We start from the raw sequence: 17,115 nt of genomic DNA on the forward strand, positions 1-17,115 counted from the left end.
AGTGCCATCAGTGTGTTGCTGCCTCAACATTTGACTATAACTGTATTTTACTCTAATTCTTGACAGATAATTTTGTTGAGTAAGCAGTTTTAGGTTGGCTGTTATTTCCTGTCAAAATGTTGAAGATACTCTTCACTCTTCCTGGTTTCCTTGTTGCTTAACAACTTCTGTTTCTTTTTTAAAAAAAGAAGAGTCAAAAATCTTAAACAGTGATTCTTCAACATTATAAAGCTATTTATAACAGTAATTAAAGTAGTGGTAGCATTTCACCCTTATAAAAATGTAACAGGCAGATATGCATAAGTTTAGCAGCTAAGAAGAAGAGCAGGAATGTAAACATGAAACTTCATAGTGTTTTGTTAGGTAACCCAGAGTGACCACAACCCTCTGTAGATGGAATAGAGTAGCTACAAATGAAGCTGGGAGAGGAGGCTGGGAAAAAAGGAAAAAAATGTAACAAGCTTAAAATCACAACTTGGATCTCAGTGGTTCAAATGTCTTATCTTACACAGAAAGGATTTGGTCAGTTTTAGTATAAAATTCCTCCAAAAAGAAAGTAAAAAAAATTATCCAAATATATTGTCCACAACTTTTGTTTCTTAACAAAAGACTGCATTTGTCCATGATCTCTCTTCTTTCCGTTGTTCACTATGAGGGCTACTCCATTTCTTCTAAGGGATTCTTACCCACAGTAGTAGATATAATGGTCATTTGAGTTAAATTCATCCATTCCAGTGCATTTTAGTTCACTGATTCCTAAAAGGTCAATGTTCACTCTTGCCATCTCTTGTTTGACCACTTCCAATTTACCTTGATTCATGGACCTAACATTCCAGGTTCCTATGCAATATTGTTCTTTTTAGCATCAGACTTTACTTCCATCACCAGTCACATCCACAACTGGGCATTGTTTTTGCTTTGGCTCCATCTCTTCATTCTTTCTGGAGTTATTTCTCCACTCATCTCCAGTAGCATATTGGACACCTACCAACCTGGGGAGTTCATCTTTCAGTGTCATATCTTTTTGCCTTTTCATACTGTTCATGGGATTCTCAAGGCAAGAATACTGAAGTGGTTTGCTGGGAGAAATATCAATAACCTCACATACACAGATGACCACCCTTATGGCCGAAAGTGAAGAAGAACTAAAGATCCTCTTGATGAAAGTGAAAGAGGAGAGTGAAAAAGTTGGCTTAAAACTCAACATTCAGAAAACTAAGATCATGGCATCCGGTCCCATCACGTCATAGCAAATAGATGGCAAAACAATGGAAACAATAACAGACTTTATTTTGGAGGGCTCCAAAATCACTGCAGATGGTGACTTCAGCCATGAAATTAAAAGACACTTGCTCCTTGGATGAAAAGCTATGACCAACCTAGAAAGCATATTAAAAAGCAGAGACATTACTTTGCCGATAAAGGTCTGTCTAGTTAAAGCTATTATTTTTCCCGTAGTCACATATGGATGTGAGAGTTGGACTATAAAGAAAGCTGAGCACCGAAGAATTGATGCTTTTGAACTGTGGTATTGGAAAAGACTCTTGAGTGTCCCTTGGACTGCAAGGAGATCAAACCAGTCAATCCTAAAGGAAATCAGTCCTGAATATTCATTGGAAGGATGGATGCCGAAGCTGAAACTCCAATACTTTGGCCACCTGATGCGAAGAGCCAACTCCTTGGAAAAGACCCCGATGCTGGGAAAGATTGAAGGCAGGAGAAGGGGACGACAGAGGATGAGATGACTGGATGGCATCACTGACTCGACGGAGATGAGTTTGAGCAAGCTCTGTGAGTTGGTGATGGACAGGGAGGCCTGTCATGCTGCAGTCCATGGGGTTGCAAAGAGTAGGACACAACTGAGTGACTGAACTGAGCTATCTTCTCTCTAGATGTTTTTGAAGATCTTTTCTTTGTCACTGGTGTTCTACAGCTGTGTTACAGTGGATTTCTCTTTTATTTATCCTGAGTGGGATATGCTGTTTCCTGAGTCTAAAGATTTGTGTTTTTCAACTTTTAGAAAATGATTGCTTTTATCTCCTTAAATATCAATTCTCTCTTTCTCCCACTGAGCCTGCAACTGGATGCATGTTAAATCTTCTATCTTCTTCTTCTTTTTTTTTTTAATTTACTTTTTTGGCTGTGCTGGGTCTTCATTGCTGCACAGGCATCTCTAGTTACAAAGAGCGGGAATACTCTCTAGTTGCGGTGCACAGGTTTCTCCTTGTTGTGGCTTCTCTTGCTGCGGAGCACGGGCTCTAGAGCACAGGCTCAATAATTGTGCACAGGTTTAGTTTCTCCACGGCATGTGCAGTCTTCCCAGACCAGGGATTGAACCTGTGTCCCCTGCATTGACAGGCAGATTCTTAACCACTGTACCACCAGGGAAGTCCTCTTCTATTGTCTCATTCATTTTGTGTTGAATCTATTTAATCTTCCCTTTAGGGTGTTTATTTGAACAACAACTTGTTATTCAGTAGTTTTTAACTTTACAAGTTGTGTCTTCACTCCAAAGGTATCTGCTATTTGCCTCTGATTGTAAGTCCGTCTCCATAATTGTAACTTCCACCTCCTACTCTCAGAATGACTTAACGTCTCAAGGATTTGATAATATTTGTTTCGAGTCCTTGGCTTCATCTTAATCTGTGAGAGCCTTGCCAGCTTAGTTTGGAGCAACTTTCCTTCCGAGCAGACTTGCATCTACTTTTGCTGATAGCCAAGTGGTACCCCAACCCAAGATCTCTTCAGCCCTGCTGAGGGTTTCTGCTCAAAACAGACTTTTAAGCTTAGGTCCCCCCACTCCCTTTTTGCTGTTCCAAGGTAATATCCTTACAGTCAGTTTTGCTACCTCACTCCTCCCCTTTGCATGCCTTTCCAGCTCGGCATGCTACTGCTGTCCAATACCCTACCATTTTGGCACCCCATGGCACCATTCCTGGCTCCCCACCTCTGCAGCCAAGGCTTCTCGCCACCCATCTTGGCCTCAGTTCATGGCTACTTCTAAGCCAAAAAACATTTTTTTTAAGCAATGATCCCGGAGACATCTCCTATCTTTTGCAAGACTGGTGGTGCCTCAGCTTGTGTGTGTGTGTGTGTATGTGTGTAAACAAAGTTTCTACTGTGGGGAAGTTTCAGGGGAGCTCCTCAGGACTTAGCCATTCATGATAACAGAGCATTTTCTAACACATTAAAAAATCTTAAGTGTTCTACAAGTCACCAAAGGGTGGGACAATGGGGGACAAATTAAGAAATTTCCGAAACAGAGGAGGGAACTACAGAGGCCATCGAGGTTGGGATCCAAACTGTTTTCAAGCCAGAGGCCACTTTCTGGCCAGTGGCTCCCACACTGGCCTCTGATGTTCTGAAAAGTGGTGTCAGTGAAGACTGAGCTGCATCCTTTCTTTGCAGAGATGGCAAAGGAAAACAGCCTCAAGATAGAGTTCAAATCCCATCCTCATCCCAGGAACCTCCACCAACATGACGGAGCAGAAAGCCCCCGTTCCTGTTCTCTGGATATGCTATTACAGCGATTGAGGGCCATAGATGCCCAGGATGATAGATTAGCCAACATTATGGATGTGGTGGGGGAGTTTGGCACATTCCAGCGGAGGCTGGTGGCCCTTAACTTCATTCCCAACTTCTTGGCCTCCTTCTTCATGTTTGCTGATACCTTCTTGTTCACACCCCAAAAGCCCTATTGCAACACCAGCTGGATACTGGCAGTGGACAGCAGCTTGACAGAGGCTGAGCAGATGAATCTGACCCTGCCCCGTGCACCCAATGGCAGTTTCCTGACTTGCCTCATGTACGTGCCTGTGGAATGGGATCTGCATTCTATCATCCAATTTGGCCTCAATCACACAGACTCATGTCAAAATGGGTGGATCTATCCTGAAATCAAGAGGCGGTCACTGATAAATGAGGTATGCCTTGTCCTGAGTTGTCTGAAGCTACCCCAGGGCCCCAGAGATGTGCCTTCACCATCACTGAACAGTGGGGGGAAAACTGAGACCCACGAAGGTGAAGCATTTGGCCAGGGCAGAAACAGGATTCTTTCTGCCCAGCCCTAGGCTTACCAATCTTAGCCAGGAAGCTAGAGTAGGCTGGGGAGTATGGGCAGGTGGTGGTGTTTGCCATCTGTCCAGGAAATTGCTTCTGGAGTTGTGGCTCTGCCTTCAAAAATCACAAAAGTTAGAGAACTGGGGAAAGAACAGCTTTGATCTGGTACCTCTTAACAGTTTCTCAGCCTAAGCTGTTAACCTGGCCCTTTCACAGCATAGGTCTGCCCAGTCTGATTCTCTACCCTGGAGCCTAGCATCTGTATTTGGGAAAGAGTCTTTGGTGATTCTGGCCTTTGCTCAGTCACCTGTCCATCTATCCCTTTTCTTGGCCTGTGTCTCCAGTCTCTCTCTCCAGGCCTAATTCCTAGAGTCTGCTAGATGTAGGTGGGATGCAGAGGTAACACAGCTGAGGCCTGCTGCACACAAGTTACCTGCCATTGCCCCTGGCCCCTTTTGCCTAAAAGCCCACCCTGGGTGGAGGCTCAGTCTCTGGACCTAGAAGACCCTGGGTGGAGGCCTGTGGCCAATCCCTGCATATAACCCCCAGTTTGACTTGGTGTGTGGCGGGGAGCCAAACAAGGAAATCGTGCATACCATGTTCTTGGCTGGGCTCTTGACGGGGGCTTTCCTCTTCGGGTTCATAACTGACAAGTAAGTCTTTTGGAGTTTCCTCTGGGCCCTGGGACATCCCTCCCTCTTCTTCGTGGCCATTCAGAGCCAATGAGTCTCAATTTAAGGGAGGCAAGGGTAGGGGCACTCCACAGGCGGGTGGACGGCTCAGGATCTGGTCCTGAGTGCGGAGTGGGGCCACCCGCAGGGATCCACGGTCTCGGCGCAAGCGCCCTTCCACTCCTGCAGGTTGGGCCGCTACCCCACCATCCTGCTGTCGCTGCTGGAGCTGATGATCTTCGGCTTCGGGACAGCCTTTGTCAGCAGCTTTAACCAGTATATATTCTTCCGCTTTTGTGTGTCACAGGCCGTGGTGGGCTACGCCATCAGCAGCTCGGCTTTACGTGAGGCGGGGCGCTGGGGGCGGGGCGCTGGGAAGGGGGTGGGGCCGGCGCTCACCTGCTGGGAACCCACCGGACAGTTAGGGTTGTGGCCCAACCTGGCAGCCAGTGGAGGCTGAGGGATGCCAGAAAATCTGTGCTCACATTGCCCTTGCACCATCATCCCCTGGTACCCCGCACATCCCCCGCCCCTTCACACTCCCTGTTTCACCTACATGGCTTACGCCTATTCAACTCTTAAGAAAGCCCAGGTCGCTAGTAAGCACGTACTGACTCCTTTCATCCTGGCAACTGTCTATTCAGCAGGGACTATTCTGCTATTCCTTTAGCTGAGGAAGATATTTGAACCTTGGGAAGTTAACCAACTTGCTCAGAGTCACACGGTAGTTATTATGTGAAAGAGCTGGGATTTCTGCCCCCCACCCCCAACCTGTGATGCAAAACTCCCACGCACCCATACATTTATTGCTGCCATGGCCTTGTGTGAAACCTGCTGGGGAACTCTGCTCCCGCTTCCCCACTGGGAAATTTCCAGAGTCCCAGCCAGAAGGAACTGGGTCCTCCACTGAGGCTGAGCTCTAAGTGGCCAAAGCACTGATGCACAAAGACAAGGACAGTGACGCCTTGAGTGTGTCGGGCCACATGTGAAGTCCTGTGCCCAGGACCAGGCCTTCTCAGTGAAAGGTGTGTGGTCAGGCAGGAGGTGTTCAGAGGGAACTGCCAGGTTGAGGACAAAGTGGAGGCTACCTCTGTGGTTGGGAGCTCAGGCGAGGGCCTGCAATGTGCCCTGGGGACACTTAGGCACTCTCTGTGGCTTTGAAGTGCTGTCTCTAGACCCAGATCCCAAGCAGGCAGGAGAACGCCAGTCCCTGAGCAGAGCTGGGGCATCTCAGAAGCCTGGGTGTGAGGGCAGCCTTGTGAACCCTGAGCTGATTACGATTTTGTCCTCCGCATAGTCACCGAGTGGCTAATGGGCATGTACCGGGCCTACGCCTTCATCCTGGGACACTGCTTTTTCGCCATGGGAGTCGTTTTCCTGACAGGACTTGCCTACAGCCTTCCCCACTGGCGGCTGCTGTTTCTGGTGGGGGGAACACCTATATTCCCCCTCATCTGCTATATCTGGTGAGCAAACAAATATAGGACGTGCACAAGGATGGGTCTGATGGGCTGGAGACTAGGAGGGTGGGGAGTCCGTGAAGCGTTGGAGTGCATGGGATTTTCCCTGGGAGAAAGTATATGAGAGGAGAAAGAGACAAGGGCAGACCCTCTGGAACCCCAGCATTAATGCCATCAGAGGAGATCCTCAAAGAGATGTCAGAGAGGTGGTCAGAAAACCAGAAGAAAAAAATGTTGAAAGGCAAGAGTTTAAGGATTAGGGAGTGGTCAGAGTTGAAGGCAAGAAAGGTGAGAGGCATCTGTCGGTCCTGGTGACCTGTGGTGGCTTCTGTGGAGCCAGAGGAGGTTGAGGAGTGAGGAGGCCCTGAAAAAATAGAGTCATCCAGGTGGCAAAAGGAGAGGAACAGAAGAGAAGGCAGAGAGGGGGAAAACTGAAATCACCGTGTTAAGGCTTTGGCAGTTCTGGGTGAAGCAAGGATCATCTTGTAAGGACAGACTCCCTTTCTCCAAGACCGTGCCTTTCATCAGGCTTGAGTAGATGACTTGAAGACTGTGTCTTTCATGAGAAGATGAGCAACATGGGGAGGGAAAGAGATTCAAGACTCTCTCACTTCCACGAACAGGAAATTTCTAGCCTTTCTAGTTGGCAAAGGAAGATGGCCACTGGGCCGTGGTGTTTTTTTTTTTAATAATAAGTGCTGTCCTGAAGGTGGTAATACCTGTCTTTAGAAGGTGAGGTTATCAGACATTCTTAACAGCTTTAGGAATTCAGCTGAAATTTCAGGTAAAAAAGTTCCATGTTATATTCGATTCTTCCTTTTTTCTCTGATTTCATTTTTTCATTTCATTTCCCTTCTTCCTCACCCTTGATGCTGAAAACTCAGCCTCTGTGCACCAATGCTAAATCAAATCTTAGAGACAGTTTTGAGTGAAACAGAAAAGAATAAGCCTTACTGCTTTCCCAGACAAAAGAGGGGTCAAGCAGGCTCCTGCCCCAGAAACTGTGTCCCAACCTTAGAGGATGCAATGAGAAGTTTTATAGTAATGGTTCAAGGGCGGAGTTGCTGATAAGATTAGGGTATGTGCAGGACCTATACTCCTCTAATCTGGTTTCAGGTAATATTAAAAAAAAAAAAAATATATATATATATATATATGTTTGTTTGTTTTATGTATTTGGCTGTGCCAAATCTGTTGCAGCACATGGGATCTTTTTAGTTGTGGCATGTGGGATCCCTGACCAGGAGTCAAACCCAGCCCCCTGCATTGGGAGTACAGAGTCTTAGCCACAGGACCACCACGGAAGTCCTCAAGTAATCTTTTGATGAACTTCTCTGGTTCCTTTAATTGGGCCTTAGGTAGTCTTCTTTGGAATGAAGAATGCTGACAGCTTCCATTTATTGGGGGCTTTATAAAGAACTCAGAAGATATTGTTATGTGTATCCCTTGAGGCTGAGCCAGGTCCCTGCCCCAAATCTGCACTGCTGTTTCTTGGCTGCTCCTTCCTTGTTTCTGCATCCCCTCCCTTCCCTGACTAGTCCATTGGAATTCAGGGACACTCATGGAGGTTGGAGTCTGTTCCCTACAAACAAGAAACGGGGGGCCCAGAAAGGTTTCCAACCCAGGATCCTCACAGGGTCCTCCTCAGTTTCAGCCTCTCCTATGCTTTCAGTGCCAACTATTCCACATCTGAGGACTGGGGTCCCCAGGGTCCTCTGAAGCCAGGAGCAAGGTTCTCTGACCTCTCGCTACTCCAGCTGTGTGGCAGGGGCGTTGCCTACTCAGTCGGCCCACTTCATCCACTTCTGGGCTTCATGTACTTGTTAAATCTTTCTTCCCATCTCTCCTACTTGAGGGTTGGTATCTTTTTTCACTCCTTTTTTTAAAAACATTTATTATTAATTTATTTGATTGTGCCGGGTCTTAGTTGCAGCATGCGGGATCTTCCATTTTCCTTGTGGCATGCAAACTCTTAGTTGCAGCTTGGGGGATCAGGCTCAACCCCTGGGTCCAGAAGATCCCCTGGAGAAGGAAAGGGCAACCACTCTGGTATTCTTGCCTGGAGAATCCCTTATACAGAGGAGTCTGGTGGGCTACAGTCCATGGGCTCATAAAGATTTGGACATGACTGAGCGACTAGTTCCCTTACGAGGGTTCAAACTTGAGCATTGGGAGCATGGAATTTTAGCCACTGGACCACCAAGGAAGCTCCTCACTCCTCTATTTTAGTAGGCATATGGTCAATCTCCCATCTTTTTGGAGACATCCCAGTTTAATGACTTGAGGACAGTTTTGTAGCCTTAGAATGGAGGAGGATAACAGGGTGACTGGTTGCTGGCCCCTTGGGGGACTGCAGGGGGTGGGGAACAGGAGCAGGGGCAGGTAGAGGGGATGAAGTTGTCTCTAGAGTCCTGGGTGTGTGTGTACAGTGGCCAGCCACAGGGTCCAGGTTGGGGCAGGAAGAGGGACAGTTACAAGAAATCGGCAGGGGCTGATGGCAAAGTTTTGTTGAGAGTGCCTTTCCAGGGGACTGAGGTTCATACTAGCTCCGCCTCTGTGAGTTTGGGCAAGCCACTAGACCCTGAGGCTGAGAATACATTGGGAATAGTCATACTAGATCTGGGTTGGGCAGAGGATTAACAGACTGATAATATAAGGACACTTAAGAAGTGCTCTAAATGTTAAAATGTGTAGGTTCTTCAACTTGGAAGGATTAGGAAGAACCAAGGACCTAGGGTTATTTTGAGGTCAAAGGCAACGGGAGATGTAACCAGGAGGAAGTGGGCCGGAGTAGAGACCTCCATTCATCCAGGCAGGCACTGGGCCCTGCAGTCAAAACTGGGGTCCTATCTCCCATACTCTCCAGGCTATTAGGAGATAGGAAACAGGAGAATCCCCAACTACGAGAACGAGGCTCTAACAGAGGATGTGGATGCAGAGGGAAGTGGCCTCAGTATGTCTGGGCAGGTGGGGACAACCCCTAAGATAGAAAATAGCTGTTAGAGGTGGCTGAGGGGGACAGAAGCTGTGGTGCAGAAGCAGCCAGTGGCCTGGGTGTCACTGAGCAGCAGTGAATACTGTAGAATGGCTTGGGCAGGAGTGGGTATGGGAGTCCAAAGATGATGGTCACCTGCAAAGCCTCCAACATCTGAGTCACCTCATGCTGGAACAGAATGGCCACGGCTGAGGCTGGGATGGGGCCATCTTGGAGTGATGGGTAAGAGAGGGATGGGCCATGCAGGATTCTTCCAGAGTCCCCACGGTGGCTGATAATGAAAGGGAAGCTGGAGGAGGCCAAGCAAGTGCTGTGCTATGCAGCTGGTGTGAACAAAAAGACCATTCCTTTAAGTCTGCTGGATAAGGTAAGAGACCTCTGGCCTGGAGTCGGGGCCTGGGCAGGAGGGCTACGTAGGGGCCTCTTCCCTCCTCATCCTTTCAGGTGGGACCTCGGCCCAGAGGGTGTCCCCAGCCCACTGCTTGAGGAGAAGAGTGACGGCAAAATGGAACCCTGCCAGGGAAAAGCCAGAGGCCAGGCTGGCCCTGGGAGGCAGAGGGCAAGGGACCTCCTGAGTCCCGCTGGCGGGGAGCAAGCTGGGGTCTTGGCCCTGCCTGTGGCCGGTCCTGCTTGTCCTGTAGTTGCAACTGCCTGGAAAGAAGGTGGCTTCAGCCTCTATCCTGGACTTCTATAGCAACAAGGACCTCCGCAAGTTGACCTTGGTGATGTGCAGCATATGGTGAGTACCCAGGGCTAGCGGCGGGGACTGCAAACGGGCTTGCACTTCAGGGATCCAGGGAGAGAATAGATGTTGGGGGGCTGGTGGGAGAGCAAGGCCTGAGAACCCTGGTGCAGCCCGCAGAACCCAGATCTCTGTGTTTGTTCCTGTCCTCCATGGCCGCCCTGCCATGCTCTCCTCTGCCTGTCTTTATTCCTGGCCCTGGCTTTCCATGTGTCTTTCTCGGAGTGTCTCTCTCTTCCGGTAATTAATTCCAGGTTTGCCGTCGGTTGCAATTATTACATGCTGGGCCTCAAGATAAAGGAGTTGGGTGTGGACATCTACCTCACACAACTGATTCCTGGCATGATGGAGGTGCCCGCCCGGCTCTGCTGCATCTTTCTCATCGAGCAGTTGAAGAGGAGACGAACACTGATTGTGACTTTGTTCCAAGGCGCCATCATGTGCTTCCTTAGCCTTATGCTCCCATCAGGTACAGCCTCCACAACCCCCTTTCCGCCTCCCTGATGACACCCCCCAACCTTCTAGCTTCCTCGAATCCCTACCTCGTGCCTCCTGCCCCTATCCAGCCAACACAACACCCTGGGGGTCAGCCTGTTGCATCCACAGCCCGCCAGCCCTATAGTGGCCCTAGCACTTCCTGAGAAGGGAACCATTCTCTAGAATGGGTGAAGAGGGGCCTCCCAGGACAGGGCACTGGAAGGTCCCAGGGCCCTGGGAGGGGAAGATGTGCTGTTCAGAGGAATCGTCCTTGGGCAGGAGAGCAGGCAGTCTTCTTCCCCTCGAGTCCTACCCACATCAATAATCAAATGCGAACAGAGGCAGTAGAAGTAGTCTTCAACTGCCACCCCAGCCCTCTGTCATCTGTAGCCTCACCAGGAAAAGCTCAACAGCACAATGAAGACTGAGCATAACACTGGGACAAACTCTCAGGAACAATTCTTGCATGGAGGCCACTCATTCCCAGGGGGCCCCATGCCCCGTGCCCTGTCAGTTCAGAACCAGGGAAGGAAACGGGAGGGCGGACTCTCAGAATTTTCAAAATTGCAGAGTCCTAGAACAATGCATATGCCCCAGGTCACCAGGCTGGCAGAATGTGGCAGGGCTATGATGTGGACATTAAGATGTCAGCATTCATTCACCTGATCGGAATGGGTACCACAGGAGCCCCCTCAGCCTCTGGGGCCAGGGTCAGGGAGGCTGTGTCCAGGATCTGCCTCATGGCATTCCCTTACTCTCCCTGGGGGCTGCAATTTTGTGTGTCTTGACCTGGGACCCTTTCTTTCCCTCTCCTGCTGTTGGCAGTGTTGACTGGTTAAAACAAAACAGAAGAAACAAAGCCATTATTCAGTTTCTATTGTTCAGTGGTTTTTTTAAAATGTGGGTCTATAATGAGTTTAGCAGAACTGTCTGAAACTAGACAGACTAGGAGGAAAATCCCCAGTAAATAAAACTAGGTCTCCAGTTTCATCCCGGAGCCAAGTGAAGCCAGACCCGGAGCTGGGCACGGGGAGGAGGCCGAGGGCAGGGTCTCGCAGAGGCTGGTAGGGGAGGAGCTGGAACTCCTGGCTCCAGGTCAGTGAGCCTGGGATCAACTCCCCTAGACCTGAATAATGGGCTTTCCCGAAATCACTTCTGCCTCTTCCAATGTATAATCTGGCTCCCCAGAGTTGGGCATCCTGGAATGTCTAGCCATTCAGGACCTGGGGACTAAATGCCCCCTTGCCCCTCTCTACCTGGCAGAGAATGAAGGAGAAGTGGGGAGAGGCCTGAGCAGGCAGCCAGGCACACAGGGTGCCGGCCTGGGGCTGAATGGATGCTCCAGAAGGAGCAGGCGGTGGGGCGGGGGAAGCTGGGCCTCGGTGAACATGTGGAGGATCACAGAGAGCCTGGAGGCAGGGAAGCAGGAGCAGAGTCCACACAGTGGATGCTGGCCGAGAGCCCACACGGGCCCCATCTACTGACCAGCTCTACCTGCTGATGTACTGATTCCCTCTAGCAGACTGACCCTTCTCTGAGTCTGCTGGCCAGCTGACCAGGTGGTGGGGGTGGACTGTCCAGATGCCTTCTGAGGGGGATTGAGGGAGGGCCAGTGGGCAGGCCTCCCCAGCCTGCCCCGAGGGAAGGGTGGCCACAGACTCAGGTGGCTGCATTGTCTGGCCACAGAGTTGAAATCCCTCGTGATCTTGATAACCTTGTTTGGAGAGTTCAACCTGGCCGCCTCCATCACCATGTTCTACATCTACACTTCTGAACTCCTCCCCACTGTCCTCAGGTAGGGGGCCTGGTGGGTGATGGTGGGGGCGGGGTATGGTCGGGGGTGGGCAATAATAGAATGAATAACAGCAGCTGAGACTGGGCATTCACCTGGTGACAGGCACCCTGCTCAGCAATTTACAAGGGTTACTCCATTTAGCTGTCATCCAGAATGTCCCCCTAACACCATCATCAACCCTAATTCAGACATGAAATCAGAGCGGTAAGGGCACTGGCTCAAGGTCAGACATAGCAGATGGCAAGCGTGGGGTTTGGACTAGGCTGTCTGACTCCGGTCCCCGACTTGCACTGCCTGCCTAAACTGTGTCTGGGCCACTCTGGGGTTCAGGCCCTTCTCCAGAGGAACCCTTGATGATGGCCGTAGTATCCCCCTCCCCACCTACCCTCGCACACCCACACTACGGTGTATGAGCCTTATAATTCTCCCACTCCTGGCTCCATAAAAAATTACTACCTACCTTGCAATAACAAGAAACTAAATTCTCCAAGGTTGCACAGTGAGTTGGACAGGGTAGAGATGAGGGTGTGGGATTTTGGGAAGCTGCTTTTCCCACCCAGTCCAGTCGCTGGGCCCCAAAAGCCTCCAAATGAACTCTCACCTCCCCTTCCAGGGCAACAGGTCTGGGTCTAGTGTCTCTGGTCTGGGCAGCTGGAGGCATCTCTTCTTTGACACTCGTCAGCCAGAACATTGCCATCTTAGCCATCGTTCTCTGCTGCCTCTCGGCCCTTGTGGCTTTGTTCTACTGCTCCAGTATGCCAGAAACGCAAGATCAGCCCCTGCCTGATACCCTGGAGCACATTGCCCCACATACAAGGTGAGTGTGTGTGGCTTCTGGGCTCTGGCCAGAACAGGGCCTGGTTTTCAAGCTGTTGGCCATGAGAGCATGTCAGACACTATCCATCCCTGCCCTGCTACCAGAAGGCCTATGATACAAAGGCTACTCTGTACTCACACAGACTCCCTCGCTCTCCTGGGTGCTGCCACCTGCCTTGGTCCAGCCCAGCCTCTGCCAGCTCTCATCCTGTCTGGCTCTCCTGACCCAGCGTGGGGCAGACCTTCTTCTTTCCTCATCCCCCTGATGCCTGTCTACACTGGGGTGACACCCGTGGCGATGCTCTGGGCTTCCTCCCCTCCCAAGGCACAGAGGACTGGCTTGGAATCAGCTTTCTGAGTACTTCTCCATTCCTTTCTGAACTCCCAGTTCCTCAAAAAGGACCCAGTCTTTTATTATGATTTTTTTTTTTTTTGCCCATACCACCGCACAGCACGGATGATCTTAGTTCACTGACCAGGCATTGAACCCACACACCCTGCAGTGGTAGTGTGGATTCTTAACCAGTGGGCAGCCCGGGAAGTCACCAAAGGGACCCAGTCTTGATTTATGACTCTGGCCTCTTGGCCCCAGTAGCCCAGGACTCCGCTTGGGAAATGGGCTCCACCCAACTGCTTTATGGACTTTCTGGTCTCTGGTCTCTGAAGTGCCCCTGGAGAAGGCTTGTCAGGATTGGTAGAAACACTCCTCCTAGGATTTAGGCCAGCAGAGCCCACAACTCTCTCCCTGGACCTGAGCAACAGAGGGGGGCAGAGGCTGCCTGATGTCTTCCAGTGCCCTCTGCTCAGAGCACAGGGGCCTCTGCCTCTGGCTTCCTCAGTCCTCCCCCCCACCATCGGCCTACTTCCCTTGTCTCCTTGTTCAAACACTCATTGACAGCCCCTGAGCTAGGCATGGTACCAGAGCTGGGCTGTCAGAGGTAAGAGGTTCCCAGGCTTGAGCAAGGGAGACAGATATGCAAACAGTTTTCACCAATGCACTCTGACACAGGAATATATAGGACCTATAGGAACCCCAGGAGGGAGGAGCTTTACTTTAGGGATTTGGGGCAGGCTTCCCAGAAAAAGGGATATTTGAGTAGGGCTTTGAAGGATGAATAGGCGTTTGGTCCGTTGTAGAGAGGGGGACTGGCATGCAGCAGATGGACAGCATGGTAACTAAAAGCACAGGCTCCAGAGCCAGGGAGCCTGGAGCTCTATCCCTGCTCACACTTGCCAGCATGTGCACAGGGAGGTGACCTACTACCTCTGAGATTCAGTATTTGCAACATGGGATGATAACGTGCATGGAGCATTTCCCATGTGTCAGGGCCTGTTCTCGTTGCATGCCTTTCCACCTTTGTCCTAACAGTCACCACATGCAGTAGTGACAGGCAGGTCCTGTCACTATCCCTCATTTTACAGATAAGGAAACTGAGGCACAGAGAGGTAAAGACATAGACCCTAGCCTTCCTCTCTCATAGGAATTGGGAAGGTTAAAGCCAAATGAAGGGGTTGGTGGGAATTCCCTGCCATTCCAGTAGTTAGGACTCTGTGATCTCACTGCCAAGGACCTGGGCTTCCATCCCTGGTCAGGGAACTAAAATCCTGCAAGCCGTGTGGTGAGGCCAAAAAACAAAATTAAATAAATAAATAGTAGAGTGGTCGGCACAGTGGCACAAGGCAAGTGCCCAGTAAATGCCAGTGATGAAGATGGTAAATGGCATCCCAAAGATGCAGAAGAGCGAAGGGTTTGACCAGGGTTGGGAGACGCAACAGGCCTGTTCTGGAGGCGAGGACCCCTCCTAGGCTCACGCAGAAGCTTGGCTGGGGACCCACCAGGGCATGGGAAAGCCCCGCCTCTCAGGAATACAGAGCCAGGCCTGGCCTGTTTTCTCAGCTCCTAAAAGGATGCAGCTCAGCCTTTTTCTCCAACGGTCTCTCCAGGAGCATAAGCGAGGAACTCTCGAATGAGGACATGTTGAGTGACGATGTGACGGAGGAAGCGGCCAAGAACACCATTCTCAACGCCAGGTTGACAAGCATAGACCACGATGGCCTCTCCAGCCCGTCTTTGCAATCTAAAGAATAGACAGTAGACAAGGAGGAGGACTGAGCACCAGGCCCCGCATGCCCTCGGGTGGGAGCTGAGTGGCTGGATATGGGGCTGTGAATTCTAGGCCTATTCTGACTTGGGGGGCAGGGTCAGTCCTGCTCCAAGGCCAGCCCTCCCACCTCTCAGGGAGCTAGTGTGTGATTCATTCCAATAAAGGTACCATGTTTCACTTGAGATGACTAGGTCAAAATTCACTGTGTCCAGAGGACCCAGGGGCCCAAGCCTGGAGGAGAGTGGTCCTTGATGTTTCCGCTGGCCTCTGGGAACAGCGAGGAGTCATCTGATTGGGGTGTGGGGGTGGGTCGCATCTGTGAGGGCCAGGACTGGAAAAGGGCAGCACTTGCCTCCACGCTGCCCACATCCTTCAGCTCAGGTGTCCACTAGTGTGGCTGGGCTTCCTGCTTCGGGTGTAGGCTGGGGACAGATTCCACAGGCCCGCCCCTGTGTGCGCACCTGTCAAGAGAGGGATGGAAGGTAAAGGAATGATGAGAAGGTCTCCCTTTTGTGCCATGGCACAAGGCTTTCTCACGCCATCTTTCCTTTGCTTTTCCCAAACGCCTCTTGGGGATTACCTATCTCACTCTCATCCTGTGGATAGGGGAGGGCTGTGTCTTCCTTGATGATTCCATCCCAACTGACCTCTGACCCCCACCACCCTTAGGATAATCCTCAAACCCCAGCTCACAGTCCCGGCTGCCCTGGAGGTGAGTCTGCCTTCCCAGTCAGTGTAGGGGCTCCTCCAGGCAGGGCCCAGGATTCCTTATCCACTGGTCAGACCTAGAAACATTTGGGTCAGGCCCTGGGCTCTACTTGGAGAAGGCAATGGCACCCCACTCCAGTACTCTTGCCTGGAAAATCCCATGGACAGAGGAGCCTGGTAGGCTGCAGTCCATGGAGTCGCTGAGAGTCAGATACGACTGAGCGACTTCACTTTCACTTTTCACACATTGGAGAAGGAAATGGCAACCCACTCCAGTGTTCTTGCCTGGAGAATCCCAGGGACGGGGGAGCCTGGTGGGCTGCCGTCTATGGGGTCGCACAGAGTTGGACACGACTGAAGTGACTTAGCAGTTAGCTGGGCTCTACTCTCTCCTCCCCAGGAGAGGAGTTTATTTGGAAGATCATTATCAGTTTGCAGGGAGGTGCTAACTCCCCAGAGATTCTGTGGGAAGGAAGGAGAGAGTGTTTTCATGGAACCTCAGCCCCTGGGCAGGGGCTGGAGTGCTGGGCAGCAGGGCACCCAAACTTGAGGCCAGTAAGAAGCTAGTGTCCAGGACTCCATCTTAAAGTACCATTTTCTTTTTTTTTTAATTGAAGTATAGTTGATTTATGTACAATGTGGTGCTAATTTCTGCTGTAGGGCAAAGTAACTCAGTTATACACATATACACATTCTTTTTTTTTTTTTTTAATGTTTTTCTCCATTATGGTTTATCCCAGGATGTTGGATATAGCTTCCTGTGCTATACACTAGGACCTAGCTATTTATCCATTCTAAATGTATAAAGGCATCATTTTCTGATTTCTCTGTTCTTTACCCCGTTTCCCAGGATTGCCTCCAAAGAGGGGTTTGAAAGGCCCAGGAAAAAAGATCTCTTGAAGTTTCTGCTTACAGGATGACAGGGTATTTTAAAAGGCCTCCCTTGCTCCTTCTGGGAGAGGCCTGTCTGTGAGCTGTGATGGCCCACACATTTGCTCTGTTTCAACGCCTCATCTCACATTTCTTTGCTGCAAGGATTCAGCCAGTGCTGCAGGGAACAGGAGGAAGACATGGGTCCGGACAGAGAAAACTGATGGGGCAGAGTCGAAAGAGCTGGTGGCCACAGATGTGACTGGCAGAAGATCTAGAACACCCCTACCTCACTTAGATATTCCTTAGGCGGCCGGGATTTGTCGGTCACTTGCAGATAGGACCTAGTTTGCTTATCTGTTGTTGCTGTTGTTTAGTTGTTAAGTAGTGTCTGACTCTTTTGCGACCCCATGGACT

General features: G+C 50.3%; 1 protein-coding gene across 1 annotated transcript; it reads left to right on the forward strand.

The window, feature by feature from the left end:
* The first annotated feature begins 1,871 nt into the window (after nucleotides 1–1,871).
* Nucleotides 1,872–15,323, forward strand: SLC22A14 (solute carrier family 22 member 14). The gene is made up of 10 exons (XM_025272293.3): nucleotides 1,872–3,923; nucleotides 4,609–4,712; nucleotides 4,920–5,074; nucleotides 6,028–6,196; nucleotides 9,432–9,552; nucleotides 9,827–9,924; nucleotides 10,182–10,396; nucleotides 12,091–12,199; nucleotides 12,813–13,016; nucleotides 14,960–15,323. The coding sequence occupies exons 1-10, from the start codon at nucleotides 3,411–3,413 to the stop codon at nucleotides 15,102–15,104; spliced, it is 1,833 nt and encodes a 610-aa protein (XP_025128078.2). The 5' UTR covers nucleotides 1,872–3,410; the 3' UTR covers nucleotides 15,105–15,323.
* Nucleotides 15,324–17,115: the final 1,792 nt, after the last annotated feature.

This window comes from Bubalus bubalis, chromosome 21 (genome assembly GCF_019923935.1).
Source record: "Bubalus bubalis isolate 160015118507 breed Murrah chromosome 21, NDDB_SH_1, whole genome shotgun sequence".
In the NCBI taxonomy this organism is placed as follows: Eukaryota; Metazoa; Chordata; class Mammalia; order Artiodactyla; family Bovidae; genus Bubalus; species Bubalus bubalis.